General features: G+C 27.1%; 1 protein-coding gene across 1 annotated transcript in view; it reads right to left on the bottom strand.

Annotated features, from left to right (window-relative positions):
- LOC136981178 (uncharacterized) overlaps window positions 1-8,291 on the bottom strand; it is a 198,499-nt gene extending 190,208 nt beyond the window's left edge. The window contains exons 1-3 of the mRNA XM_067277461.1: window positions 8,186-8,291; window positions 7,952-8,028; window positions 7,317-7,689 (exon numbers count right to left, since the gene is read on the bottom strand). Coding sequence (XP_067133562.1) covers window positions 7,317-7,689; window positions 7,952-8,028; window positions 8,186-8,213 — 478 coding nt within the window. The 5' untranslated portion in view covers window positions 8,214-8,291. The remainder of the gene's footprint in view (window positions 1-7,316; window positions 7,690-7,951; window positions 8,029-8,185) is intronic.
- Window positions 8,292-16,191: the final 7,900 nt, after the last annotated feature.

Here is a 16,191-nt window from a genome sequence, read left to right as displayed (position 1 = left end):
TGTTGGACCAATTGTTGTATTTGTCTCGTGTCCGTTTCAGTCTCCCGTCCGCGGATCAAGAGTATCCCATCACTTAAAGTCGAGCGCATTGTCCTGGAGTCGACACATCGAAAGAACTGTGAATCGCCGCCGGGACACTTCTTCATTTCGAAATATCTTGGAAAAGAGAGGAACACCTTGAGGCCGCTGCCTGCTTAGAGCATCCAATATGGCGGAAATCTTGTAAGCCCTTTTCATGTCAAATTAACGGTTTCTTGTAACCGTAGAGACTGACTCGGCGAACATCGCACTTACAAACGACCCTTCGCCACCTTTGACTCTCTTGCTATTTCTACCCCCATCGGCAACCTTACAAATATTTACTTTGCATACATTTCGATTCAAAACAGTGACGAAATATAAGGATGAAAAGTTCGAAATTTTCGAGTGATTTTCTTTCTTTTCAATGATGTTTCTTATCGTAGAGAATTAACAGTTTAAAATAAGTGAGATTATTAGATAAATATGAAGTGTTAATTCTTAGATAAGTGTCATGCCTCCATAGATAATGTCTCACAAATTAGTTCTACGTCAAAATATTAAATCACTTCTACAGATACCAAAGTTGAATATAATTTTTACTTTTCGGATGTTATATACAGGGTCGATCAGAACAGTGATCACAAACTTTCAGGAGAGAAAGAGTACACCTAGACGATGAGAAATCACATAGCAATACATGGTCGGAAACACTTTCCTGGCGCGGTAGTGACGACACAAAATACAAGAAAGAAAGGACACGAACAGGGTGAGAAAACAAGTATATTGTTCTTAGTACAGCAAAAATGCTGGAACGTCTTTGGCTGGTGTACGCGATAGATGTCGCTAAACCAACATTTTTGCTGTACTAAGAACAATATACTTGTTTTCTCACCCTGTTCGAGTCTTTCCTTTCTTGTATTTTGTGTCGTCACTACCGCACCAGGAAAGCGTTTCCGACCATGCATTGCTATGTGACTTCTCATCATCTAGGTGTACTCTATCTCGCCTGAAAGTTTGTAACCGCTGTACTGATACATACTGTATGCATATATATATTGCCATATTTTTCCTGTAATATATATATATATTATATGTTCAGACCGATAATATTATCAGTCTGAACATGACCCACCTCAAATTTTACACTTTTAAACTCGGGAAACGCCAAGAAATACAAAAAGTCTCGGGGTATTTTCTGTTTTATGAATGACAGTGTGTGAGGGACAGACGATTTTATTTACCTTCTTTGAAACTTAATAATTTTTGCTTCAGGTCCCACACATAGCTATCTGCAACTTCTGTCATACAGTATTATCTGAAAATGTGTTGCAAGTATATTTGTTGTAGTCTCAAATATTCATAAAACACAAATTTTACCGGGAAATATTACCGAGCAGTGTACTTTTCCAGGAATGAAGATTGACAAGAATAAGCGGTTTGATTTTGATGCACAATAGAATAAATACTACAACTGAATTGGGCACAATGTATCCAATGGTGTTTCCTTATTTCCTGGACTTCCATTTACTGTACAACTTTGTACTTCTGTTGCTTCAGCTAGAAACGTATTAAATTATGCCTCTACCATCGACTTTACATTGTGTGTATTTTACTCGTAAACGAAACGTCATATAACCGGCATTTTATTCACGCACGTTGGTCAAAACAATGCTTAGTTTGACAAATACCTAGTTGCAGTTGTGTATATACTACTTGGTCTATTTCTTATATCAGATACAACAAGTACTACGTTTAAGAAGTATTTTTTCATATACGCAAAGCGTCGAATAAAGTTTGATAGACCTTTCAAAACTAGAAAAATGCAAATTTTATTTTAATCCGACTCAACAAGTTAAAAAAAAGAATACGATTTTTTTCCCCAATTTTTCAAAATTTCATCGAAGAAAGTGCCTACGAGTCCCATTGGGTCTATTTTATCTCACGTCACCAATAGAAAATACACAACCCAAGATGAGAATCAAAGGGTTTGGATAGATCCTGCTGTAAAATGCATATATAAAATTTGTCAACAATCGGATTTTGAGATACAACGTAACTTCGAAGTTGAGAAGTATGATTATGAAATCACATATCAACTTTTTTTCTTGTTCACAAGAAGATTTCAAAGTAATTGTTTATTTAAAAAGACTTTATTTGTTTAATAAATGGTTTATCTGGGATCAAATACGATCTGCAATTAAACGACCGTGAGATATGGAATTACCTACTGCATCGTGTGCCCCAGCTGAAGAGACGTGGTGAGGACAAAATCACGTGATAACTACAGCCAGTTATCGCGATTAATCGTTCCTATTCTAAACCGCGTATACCGTAGTGACCTGAAAGATGCTAGCTGACCAATGAAAATGATCGTACCAACTTGCGCCCAGTTCGTAACTGTATAAGTAATATTATTAATTTTTAACATTTAATATACGGTATATAATCTATTTTAATTAATTTATTTAGAACATGACGTATATCACTATGCATGTCGATTTCAAAATTTAAATTAATGTCGCGACATTTCTGCAAAGTTACATTAAATAAATGACAATAATTACATATATAATGTTTTATGTCTACAAATTTAACATTAAAACATACTTTGGTTGATTATTACGATTTCAAATACAAAAATCACATAAATATCACATTAATTTCATTAAATAATACAAAATGACACTGTTTCTACAGTTCTTCGACTGTTTAAGGATATCTCATCAATACAATAACAGAGTAAACAAGCAATTATTTATTGTGACATGCCGGGCTGCAATGTTTAATCATATCATATTTTGATATGATTATATCCATATCAAATTAGTAGAGATTTCTTCCTGTAAGTCATACTTTTCCTGTATAATAGAGTCGTGCCGGTTATCTATCTAACTCCGTTCAGGGGAAAATTTTGAATTGAAATAACGTAACTTTCAATGCAAACGGGAAGTCTCTACACAGTTAATCGGGTCCTGCTGCCGCTATAATTTTCATAACTGGTTTCGGTTTCTACTTTCACCTATCTAACCGCTTTCTCGACATTAATGAAAGACAGGGGACGGACAGCAACAGTGGGAATTTGTCTTCAAAAGTTTTCACATTGCAACCAAACAAACAATAAATTTATGAATTCTTTTCCACAGTATATCGAAATGTGTCACATACACGAGTCTAACAATCGTTATATAGGTTACAATTACTCAAGTTTAATACTACTGAATTGATAAACAATAACAAGGTAAGTAACGAGTGCACTTAAGATAGTAATGACTAGACTTTTGTCTATAGTAAACATGTCCCAAGCCGTAAAATTTGGAAACTCCAGCCAATTCTTCACGTAAAATCGAAAGATGTCTTCCCGAGTTTTATCGCTGCAGATAAGGGATTTTTCATACAACATAGAGCAAACAGATTTTCCTTCGTCGTACACGAAAGAAGTACAAAAGCATAAGTTAATAAACTGAAAAAACGAAAATCCGGAAACGAAAAACACTTTCAAATAATAGATCCACGAACTAAATTCGTAATAACTTAAGAGTCGTCCAAAGAAGGTCATTACGCTTCCAGTCACCTGAATGGTCCACAGGAACAATTGCAAGGAATAAACGTCACGAATCGAATTCACATATTCAGTTAGCGTAGAGAATTCCGTTACGATCCTAACAATGTCTTTCCGCTTGTTGCCTTCTTTCATCATATTGTAGCGTAACGTTTTAAATGCGTGTGCCAATTCCTGACAAATCAATTCGAAGTAGAGAAATAGAAAATTCTGTGATATTATAAACACAGAAGAAAAGAGAAACGTGACTAAGAAATAAAGAATGTAAAAAAGATAATTGTTTATTTCACCAAACAAGAAAATTATATTAAAGTAAGAAATAAAATCGTTTTTATAGAGAATAATACCGAATACGTTAAGAACATTAATAAAAATAAAGTCGAGCCTATATCAATGCTATTCGAATGATCAATTTTTTCTTGCTTACTCCGCTACTGCAAGAAATTTTGCAAATATTCTGAACCACTGTGCGGAGTTTGACTTTCTCGACATGGAAACGGAGAGAAGATACCATAGAGATTATTTGAGTAAATAGAAAGAATGTTGAGAGACAAACGTTAACAAAAGTGTCCTTAACAGCAACACTTTTAACCATTCTGTAAACGTACAAACATAATACTAACTTTGCAAGGATTAACATCACGATGCCGTGTAGATGAAAACCTTTTCCTTCCATTTTTAGTCCAAAAATCCGCATGCTGCATAACAGGGGTTTCCAATTTTTGAAACAATCCATATTTATGTACTAATTCTTTGCAAATGTAATAAAGATTAGCATCAGAAGATGAAAACTAAATGTAAAGATGTACCTGTAGTAACTTAAGAAGAAAGGATTTGATCTGTATTAACTACAATGCACCGAAGATCGATAAAATTCATCAAAAACTCGTTTGTAGTATCGATTTTCCTAGTTCATTATTTATCATTGCAACTTATTATAGCAGAAATTTGAATATATCATATTAGTTTCTTAATAAGAATATGTGTTTACTTCCCAGTTTCGTCAATATTTGTATCGAGAAAAATTAAAAATTCTTTTGTAAATTTCGTGGAAACCGAACAAAAAGAGGTGACAAAATCCTTCTAGAATACAAAATAAGTTACAGCAAAGACTCACGTGAAGCAAAGCAAACTATTTTTTTTTTTTTTTTTCACAAAATGGACTTGCTCCTCTTTCAAAATAAACGACTCATATCAGAGTTTTATAGCTGAGCTACTCCGCTACTGCAAGAGCGAAGCAGCATTAAGTTGCATGAAACGTTACATGCAACTTAATGCTGCGTAACGCTCTTGCAACTTTCGCACGGGGTACAAACGGTTTTTACAAATTTTAGAAAGCGCTAGCAAGTACTTTCAATTTTATATACAAAAGATAAACTAGCGGAAATTGCTTCTTCACCTTCCGCCATTTATATATAATCAGATTTGGAAGTTGGTATAAGTTACCTTGATATTTTTATTTGATTGCGGATTGGAAACGAATAAACTGATATTGAATATTCGCTACTTTATCGGAGAGTTCGGGTAGACTTATAATTTCTATTGGTTGTAGTGCATATCTGCGTGTAAAAGTTCTTCCTTAATTAGTTTTACACCTATTTAAGATTATACAAAATAATGATACCTTCTGTATTTTTTCTTTTTTACAAACAAATAAGAAAACTGTGTATGAAAAATATCAGTTCAATAATATGAGTGGACAGACCGTAAGAAAATAACGTGTTCGAACTGTTCTGATTGAAAAACAAAGTTGATAATAAGTATAAACAAAATAGAAATTATATCTCATTTTCATTGATGTACTGTACGTTCTACATTTACAGAGTGGTGTCCAATTCTCAGTTAACCCGTAATTCATCGTACATTCGAGGTACACTTCTGAATATGAATGTCAAATTGAGTTTAAAATGACGTAAATTAAATTTACAAAAATCAATTAGGAACATGAAATAAAAACGCAGTTGTATTAATTACGTTTTAGTATAATTAATACAGTTAATTGTAATGTAATATTTACAATAATTGAGTTTAGGCTTTTCTTATGCTAATTAAGTATGTTCTGATTATAAATCTAGATAAATTACAATGATTAGAAACAAATTAACAACAATAAAGTTGAATTTGTTGTTTCATACTTCGAAATTAATTTACTTAGTTTATCGAAACTTATTTTCGAATTAGAAATTTAAGTATAAAAAAAATTATTTACTCCAAAAAATTTTTATGGGCGGTTTGTAACAGAAGTGACGTTCTGTCTTATGTTAAGTGTGAAAAAATATTATTTACTACCATTTTGCCTTGCATTTAATTAACAAAATATTAAATGATATTTAATATGTTTATAATAAAAATAAAAGTCATTTCGTAAATTTTCTATCTTTATAAAAAATCGCATCACGTATTGTATTGTTTAAGAAATTTAATGATGGAACACGATATTCTTCCGACGAACAGGTGATATAATAACCATTTTATAATTATTTTTCTGCTCTTTACGCCGAGAATATTTAAATTCATTGTTGTGTAAGTTGAAGGAACATTTATGTATTGTCGGACTGAATATAACTTTGTTATAATAATTATATTGTTAGAGTAATTTAATTTATAGTATAAATCTATAATCGTCGTCTAACTTTATTGTATGCCGAAAATACAGGTAATTTCTAATATTATCACTTTAATTTATTTGTCTGACAGATGAGATAAAGAACTTTTTACTGTTCTGTCTGTTATAACAGAGAGAAAGTATAGCGATCTGGCAAAAAAATGACCCCCCCTCCCAAAATTTTAACATATTTGGACTTACCTTAAAATGTCAAGAAATGCGAAAACAATCAGGATTTTTTTTCTGTATGTATGAATGTTAGTGGGTGTGAGTAAGGGGCACGATTTCGTTTTTCCTCTTAGAAGCTTATTAACGCGTGTACGTTTTGCCGAAAATTTCAGAAATATTTTGGAGAGAACTCTACTACGGGGATCGATGCTATTAAATTTTGGTGGTTAAAGGACGAAAGGATAAAGAGATAAAGGAGAATCGTGTGTATTTTTAGTAGGGTCGAATTTAATGACGAATTTTACTCGTTGTTATCATTTACAATCGTTTTTAAAACCCAGCCCTACTTTCAAAATTAAGCTTTTTGACATTTTATAGTTATTAATAACACAAAAGGTTTTAGTAATAAAAGTTGGTTCCACCCACGCAGTTTTAAATGTTGCAGAAAAGTTAAGCAGCTCACTGCTGGATTTTTTTGTTACTTGTTTAATGTAAATTGAATTGGTAAGATGAGGCAATGCAACACTGGCGATTTCAAAAGAGAAAATTATCTATAGAAAACTAATAGATTTATTTGCGTGTTCGACATATAAAGGTTACTACGAAATTCATTAGTAAGGAGCCAACCCGCGATCATCTAGCAGTGTTTATTGGTTTTATAAATTAAGCTACTAGTTTTGTAGAAAAATAATTTAAATTAACAAATAATTTATTTAATAAAATGTTTAATATTAGGTTATGTATCTAGTATGGTTACTTTTATACTATTCGAATTTGATAGCTAAATGATCAGTACAAAGAAATAAACGAGAACGATCAGGTTAAATTTCACTCTTTCTAACAACTTTATTCATTTTTTAATATTAAATTATTATTTTTAAGCATATTTTTAAACATATTTTCGTCCGCATTTGTTAGCACAATACAATAAAAACGGAAAGCATATTATATTTTATTTTTCAGCAGGAGTAATCTTAGGATTAATACGAGTTTCAGATAACTTCAGAGCAAGTTTGAAAAAGTTCTTTACTATAATATTTACGATGTGCTGAAAATTCTCGCAACCCTTCAACTCAATCCCGGTGTCTTTTAAAGTATTTGAAATATTTCCGATTAAGTTAGAAGTGTACAAATTAAATCTTATAAACTCATTTTGACTTATATCGTGTAAAATGCAACCGAAGAAGCACATAGAATTGGAGATGACGGGACAAATTTCGGGCAGAGCATCCAACGCGTGGCAGGTGTTGCAATCTGACTTAGCTATTGTTCGTCTGATGATATCAATAATTCTATTTAACGGCGAAGGTGAAACTGAGCACTTTTCATTTTTTTCCTGTGTAAAAAAATCTTACATTTATTTTTAAATATTTAAATATATTAAAATATTATACAATTATTCATTAAATTCTAATTAAAGATAATTTACAAATCTTTAATACGTTTCTAATTTTAAAAAGTCATAGGTTTATTATAAACATTTGTATAAATGTAGTAAAACTTGTCCGAAAACGGTAGCATAATTATACGTGCGATTCCGGTTTACGCAGGTTTTACAGTATTTAAATGCCGAAAAATTACTTATATTGGTTTCATACATCAGAAGAATCTTTTTCCGACGGTTTATCTCTCTCATTTTCTCTCAATCCGTCAATTCTCTCAAATAAAAATATTCCTGAAATAAAGTATATTACTTATAAATAATTAGCCTATAAATAAAATATACAGCTTATTAACTGCATATTATTTTTAAAATTCATTTACTTTTAAGTGTTGTTATATATAATCTTTAAGCAAATTGCAAACTTCATAATAATTAAGTAAACACTTACCTACGATAGCGAGGATGATGATCTTCATCTTGATGTAGCTTATCTGCAATGAGAAGTGATGCTGCTGCAAATATTGACGATCTTTATACACAACTTTTCGTACAATTTCCAGGTACTTTGATGAAATAATTACCATATTTGTATAATATAATGATATTGATTCATAGAACAGAGTCTACAGTGGTGTCTTTAAACGATAGATTGTATTTCAATTCATTTCCTAAATAGTATATTTTAAAAAAAATAACCAAATGAGGTAAAAGAGTTTGTAAATCTCAGATGACGATTTAGCACTTAATTAGTTTCTGATTGGTGAATTAATTGAAATTTATTATTCTCTATTTTGTAGATTATCAGATGGAAAAGATACATTATATCGTGCGTAAACGGTTTGTAATATATTGCAAAATATTATAAAATTTCTATATTCATTTACGTTCTTTTCCTTCATTAAACCTTAGGTGTTGTGCACTTTTATTGCGTAGTATTTACACTAATGATAAAAGCAGAATTTTTTCAAAATTTGGCGTAGTCGAAAAGTCCGATAACTATTCTAACTGTAATCCGGTGTATTATTCGACTACTGCAGAATAACTCACATACATCATCTAGATTTTTAAAAACTGAATTTATCATTACACGCTTGCCGTATTTGAATATTTTTCATTCAGTAAGATGGAGAATAAAGGAGATTTATACAAAGCGCTTTTCTCCTATTTCTTCATTCCTTATGCCATTTATTGTTATATTCTATATTTCTTTCAATAACTGACAGTTATTGAAAGAACTGCAGTTTTTATTCGTGGGAGAATTTTACCGAGTGAAGACAGTATTTTCGACATTGGAGATAAGACATCCTACATCAATATCGTAGCCTCTGTTCAGAAATATGGATAAAACAAGTTAAACAAGGTGCCGGAAACAGTTAAGGCGTAGCCTGCTGCTCTAGAGAATCCAGGATACAATCTGGGATTCAGAATAACCAACAAAGTTAACATTATTAAAAATTAACACCCTGTTAATTTTTGAAATGTGTCCTGTATGCAATGAAATTAATTAGTTTCTTTTATTTTCGAACTTAAGAGTCTCCACTCATAAAGTGTATTTTATAAACAGTTTGTTTTATTTCGATTTAGAACGTATATTAATTACAATTTCAGAACTACGGTGATTGAAGAAGCAATAATACATGAAAAACAGAACTGTGAAATTAAACTTCTTATACTTGCTTAATTTTACTTACACAAACGTTTCTACACAAGTAAAATATATAAGTAGTAGTGGTTTGAGTAGCACTGATCACAAAATTAATTTCATGAGACATACTGATCACAAATTTAAATTAATTATTAAATGTTTTTTATAAATTCGAATTAAATTAATTTTATTTTAACAATATTTAATCACAAAATTAATTTTCTGATTACAAATTTGAATTAAATTAATTTTATTTTGACAATAAGGTAAAGTTTCTCTATTAATTATTAAATGAATAAAAATTTATCGACTAAGTTAAAATGATTCAATTTTTGCAGGCTGGTAATTAAATTTCTTTTTAAAATATATCAACTAGATGTATACTTACAATTCATCGTGTTGAAACTTCTAATGAAAAATTACTTTTTATTTTTACTTAAATTTAAAAATATCGCGGTTGAAAATATTTCAGTAAATTTGAAACATGACAATTTGAAATAATGTTTTATTATTAGAAAATAAGTTGCACCGGTAATTTTTAAAATAAAAATTTGTCGAGTAAATTAAAACACAACAATTTGAAATAATGTTATAACAAAAAGACAAAGTTTAATACATTCTTTCTAATTATTAATTTGCAATAATAAATTTTACAATTTGTTCTAACATAAAAAGTAAATTAAAACAGGACAACTTGAAATAATAATATAACAGTAAGGCAAAGTTTAATATATTCTTTCTAATTATTAAATTAATTTGCATTAATAATTTTTACAATTTGTTCTAATACGGAAATAGTTCAATATAATAATTATTTAAATTATATTTACTATAAGCTAATGTATTAAATACAGAAATAGTTCAATATAATAATTATCTAAATTATATTTCTTACTTGTATAATTAAGAATTGTTCGTAAAATAGAATATCGCAAAAAGAACATTTCTTTTTAAAATATTTGTGGTAATAACAATTTTTTTAATATTGTCCAATCTTAGACACCAAAGAAGTTCGATGTCCAATTTTTGAGGATTTAGGTACTCCCAACTTTTAATGTCAAATGATGGAATTTTTTATGTTATATATTGCTTCGGTTAAGTTTAAACAATTAAATTCAATTTGTTTTCCCTTGTAATAAATTATATCGTACTTTTTATATAAATTAAATAAAATTCTATATGACATTCCCAACTTCCAAAATTATGTTTTTTATATGATAAATGCAGTTCATGTAAAAAATTCTCCAAATTTAACAAATTTTTTTATCTCGTGGTGATAAATTATCAAAAGTGATGAATTGATTAGCAGTAGGAAAATTCCCTGTTCCTGAGGGGAAACTATCGGCATATCATTCTGTAATTTTATATAAATAAAAAATAGGATTAATATTATTTTATATTTAATAAGAAAATAACGAAAAGATTTCATACATAAACATTTCTTACCGACCATATAGAATGTTCATTGATGTACAGTACCAAATGTTGTCTCGTCTTCCTATTTTTGATATTATATCACGATTATATTCAATTATTTCATCCATTTTATCAAATTGTTAATGTGAAATCTATAAAAATATAATTTTAAAAAATTTATATTGTAATCGAATTGAAATGAAACTTGTTTTTAAAATTTACAAAATTTAGTTACTATAATGAAATGAAAGTAGAATTAAAAGATATATTACAAGAATTTTACTCAAATTGTACAGTAGCAATAATGATAATAATAATATTACAAAATGGTCTTTCTTCAAACCAAATTTATACTGTGTGATCCAACTTATTAAACTTTGAATTACTATATGGTTTATACTAAACCATAATTTCTTTGAAATAATATTTATTTAACTGATAAACTCTAATTAAAGTTATTAAATTTATAAAATGAAACTGTGATTATATACATTTTTTTATAAACTCATTTCACCTCAATGCAAATTATTACATATCAACGAACTTTAAGAATAAATTTTACAACAATAAGGTGGTTTATTTTAAAAACAACTTATTTAATTAAGCTAACTAAAAACATAATAAAATTGTAACACTATCTGTATTAGTTATATATTATAGTATGTACAATTAGATTAGTTTTAAATATATTTAAAAAATTTATATATAATATGATTACATTTATTTATTTAATATTAACTTATTATCAATAATATTATCATTTTAATTAATTTCTATACATTTAAATTTATATTACTGAGTATTTATTTAAATATAATTAAGAAACAGTTTAAAGAATATTAAACTCCAAGAAAACGAACCTCTGATTGTAATTCCTAAAAGTTTGTTTTTCACACGATAGATATAAACCCTACAAATAATTGCTGAATTCTTATGTCTAACTGTTAACTTTTTAAAAATAATAGATTCGTTATAAAAATGAATTTTGCTGAACTTTTCCCTTCAGTTTATCTAAAACATGACATATTTCTGCAAGTAAGTGAACTAATTAATTTACGTAAAGTCGGCAAAAATTTTTCATATTTCAGAAATAAGTTATATAGTACTTTTAAACTCTATCCCTAAAATGTTGTTTCTCATATGATACATATAAACCGTGCAAATAATCTACAGATGAAAAGAAGAAATTATAAGTCATTTGAACAGTTTATAATAAATTTTATTTTAACAATAAGTTTAATATATTGTGTTTAGCTATCAAATTTATCCTAATGTCAGAGTAAATTAAAACACGACAATTTCAAATAATATAACACCGAAATTTCTTTAGCTATACTAATCATAAATCTTATTGTTAAAATAAAATTATTTTAATTAAAACAAAGTTTAATATATTTAGTTTAATTATGAAATTAAATTGTGTGATTTGCAATAATAATAATAAACAGGAGAATTTTATAGTACCAGAATATATTTTGTCTAACTGTTAAAATTTAAAAAATGATAGATTCATTATAAAAATGAATTTTGGTGAACTTTTCAGTATATCTAAAACATGACATATTTCTGCAAGTAGTAAGTCATTGACTTATTATTTTGATATATGCATAACTTTTTTCCTATAACTTTTTATTTTGAAATATTACTGAATTAGGTTCATGTGATATTGAATTCTGTTTTAATAAATTCTGAAGGTAAGTATTTATTACTATTATTATTACTTAATATGTGTGATTAATGATTTTGAGACATTTGCGCTTCACAATGAAAATCTTTGTTAACACATAGTTCTGGGAGTTTAGGATTGTAACAAGATATTCTAGAGTTCGGGAAAACTGATTTTTATAATGAGTCTATTATTAATTTTTTTAAATTTAACAGTTAGACATAAAAAATTGGTAAGATTTGACAATTATTTACGTGGTTTATATCTATCATATGAGAAACAAAATTTTAGAGAGCTATAGAGTTTTCGAGATGCTATATAATTTATTTCTGAATTACGAATAATTTACTTAAAGTCAGCAAAAGTTTATTACTTCACTTACTTGCAGAAATATGTCATGTTTTAGATATACTGAAAAGTTCACCAAAATTCATTTTTATAATGAATCTATCATTTTTTAAATTTTAACAGTTAGACAAAATATATTCTGGTACTATAAAATTCTCCTGTTTATTATTATTATTGCAAATCACACAATTTAATTTCATAATTAAACTAAATATATTAAACTTTGTTTTAATTAAAATAATTTTATTTTAACAATAAGATTTATGATTAGTATAGCTAAAGAAATTTCGGTGTTATATTATTTGAAATTGTCGTGTTTTAATTTACTCTGACATTAGGATAAATTTGATAGCTAAACACAATATATTAAACTTATTGTTAAAATAAAATTTATTATAAACTGTTCAAATGACTTATAATTTCTTCTTTTCATCTGTAGATTATTTGCACGGTTTATATGTATCATATGAGAAACAAAATTTTAGGGCAGTGAGAGTTTAAAAGTACTATATAACTTATTTCTGAAATATGAAAAATTTTTGCCGACTTTATGTAAATTAATTACTTCACTTACTTGCAGAAATATGTCATGTTTTAGATAAACTGAAGGGAAAAGTTCAGCAAAATTCATTTTTATAACGAATCTATTATTTTTAAAAAGTTAACAGTTAGACATAAGAATTCAGCAATTATTTGTAGGGTTTATATCTATCGTGTGAAAAACAAACTTTTAGGAATTACAATCAGAGGTTCGTTTTCTTGGAGTTTAATATTCTTTAAACTGTTTCTTAATTATATTTAAATAAATACTCAGTAATATAAATTTAAATGTATAGAAATTAATTAAAATGATAATATTATTGATAATAAGTTAATATTAAATAAATAAATGTAATCATATTATATATAAATTTTTTAAATATATTTAAAACTAATCTAATTGTACATACTATAATATATAACTAATACAGATAGTGTTACAATTTTATTATGTTTTTAGTTAGCTTAATTAAATAAGTTGTTTTTAAAATAAACCACCTTATTGTTGTAAAATTTATTCTTAAAGTTCGTTGATACGTAATAATTTGCATTGAGGTGAAATGAGTTTATAAAAAAATGTATATAATCACAGTTTCATTTTATAAATTTAATAACTTTAATTAGAGTTTATCAGTTAAATAAATATTATTTCAAAGAAATTATGGTTTAGTATAAACCATATAGTAATTCAAAGTTTAATAAGTTGGATCACACAGTATAAATTTGGTTTGAAGAAAGACCATTTTGTAATATTATTATTATCATTATTGCTACTGTACGATTTGAGTAAAATTCTTGTAATATATCTTTTAATTCTACTTTCATTTCATTATAGTAACTAAATTTTGTAAATTTTAAAAACAAGTTTCATTTCAATTCGATTACAATATAAATTTTTTAAAATTATATTTTTATAGATTTCACATTAACAATTTGATAAAATGGATGAAATAATTGAATATAATCGTGATATAATATCAAAAATAGGAAGACGAGACAACATTTGGTACTGTACATCAATGAACATTCTATATGGTCGGTAAGAAATGTTTATGTATGAAATCTTTTCGTTATTTTCTTATTAAATATAAAATAATATCAATCCTATTTTTTATTTATATAAAATTACAGAATGATATGCCGATAGTTTCCCCTCAGGAACAGGGAATTTTCCTACTGCTAATCAATTCATCACTTTTGATAATTTATCACCACGAGATAAAAAAAATTTGTTAAATTTGGAGAATTTTTTACATGAACTGCATTTATCATATAAAAAACATAATTTTGGAAGTTGGGAATGTCATATAGAATTTTATTTAATTTATATAAAAAGTACGATATAATTTATTACAAGGGAAAACAAATTGAATTTAATTGTTTAAACTTAACCGAAGCAATATATAACATAAAAAATTCCATCATTTGATATTGAAAAGTTGGGAGTACCTAAATCCTCAAAAATTGGACATCGGACTTCTTTGGTGTCTAAGATTGGACAATATTAAAAAAATTGTTATTACCACAAATATTTTAAAAAGAAATGTTCTTTTTGCGATATTCTATTTTACGGACAATTTTAATTATACAAGTAAGAAATATAATTTAGATAATTATTATATTGAACTATTTCTGTATTTTACTTTGTCTTATTGCTAAATGTTATTTTAAGTTGTCGCGTTTTAATTTATTCTTTATATTAGAACAAATTGTAAAAATTATTAATGCAAATTCATTTTATAATAATAAATTTAATAATTAGAAAGAATATATTAAACTTAGCCTAACTGTTACACTGGTACAAGATTTTACATGAAAACTAAAGAAATGAAGTGAAAAGTTTTCTAAATATTCAAAACTATAAAAACAGGTTGAGTAGTTTTTTTAGAATAGAATTATTTATAATTGTAATTTACCCGAGAAATTTCTGAACTGAAAATAATTTATAACCTGAAAAAAAAAAATTAAACACTACAAATTATTTGTAATCTTAATTTAATGGACATCTAAAGTTAATTTTGTGATCAAGATTTCTCTTGAAAAATTAATTTACTTAAAATTTACTTGGAATAAAGTTGCCAAATTCCAACCTCTTTCAGATAATTTTATTATCCTCTTCATACATAAGTTAGATATAAAATACCAAGTTAGGTTTTAAAATACCAAAAATTAAAAACCACAACTTTAAGCAAATTACAAGATTACTTAAACTGGAATTTTGTTTCTGGTTACCAAAACCCTGACCAACAATTTATTGACGACTTTCAAAATATCAAAAATTAAATCGAGAATTATCATCAGCCATCGTAAAAATTTATTCCTGCACTTACATGCAGAAATATGTCTTACTTTAGATAAACTGAAGAAAACAGTGGAAACACTTAAATAAACTGTAACCGAAAAACCTTTTCAAAATAATTTCAATGTTATATTATTTTGTGTATCCGAATATCAATCAAGAAAATTAATTTCAGTATTGATAATAAAACTATTACACGACAAATTATTTATATCCTGAAAAATTATTTGTGATCTTAATTTACTCGAAATGTACTTAAATTATAAAAGTGTATTAATTAAATTAAATAATAATTTGTAATCTTACTCTGAAAAATTAATTTTGTGAATTTCATGAGCTGTATTTATCATACAAAAAATATAATTTTGGATGTTGGGAATTTTCATAGTAAGGTATATGAAATTTTATTTAATTTATATAAAAAGTACGATATAATACAAGAGAGGGCAAATTTAATTTTTTAAACTTAATTGAAACAATATATAACATAAAAAGTTCCATCATTTGACATTGAAAAGTTGGGAGTACCTAAATCCTCAA

The sequence above is a fragment of the Centruroides vittatus genome, unplaced genomic scaffold, assembly GCF_030686945.1.
Source record: "Centruroides vittatus isolate TY-2023 unplaced genomic scaffold, ASM3068694v2 contig_747, whole genome shotgun sequence".
Lineage (NCBI taxonomy): Eukaryota > Metazoa > Arthropoda > Arachnida > Scorpiones > Buthidae > Centruroides > Centruroides vittatus.
Note: the sequence above shows the minus strand (reverse complement) of the source record. Positions and strands in the feature narration are given on the sequence as shown.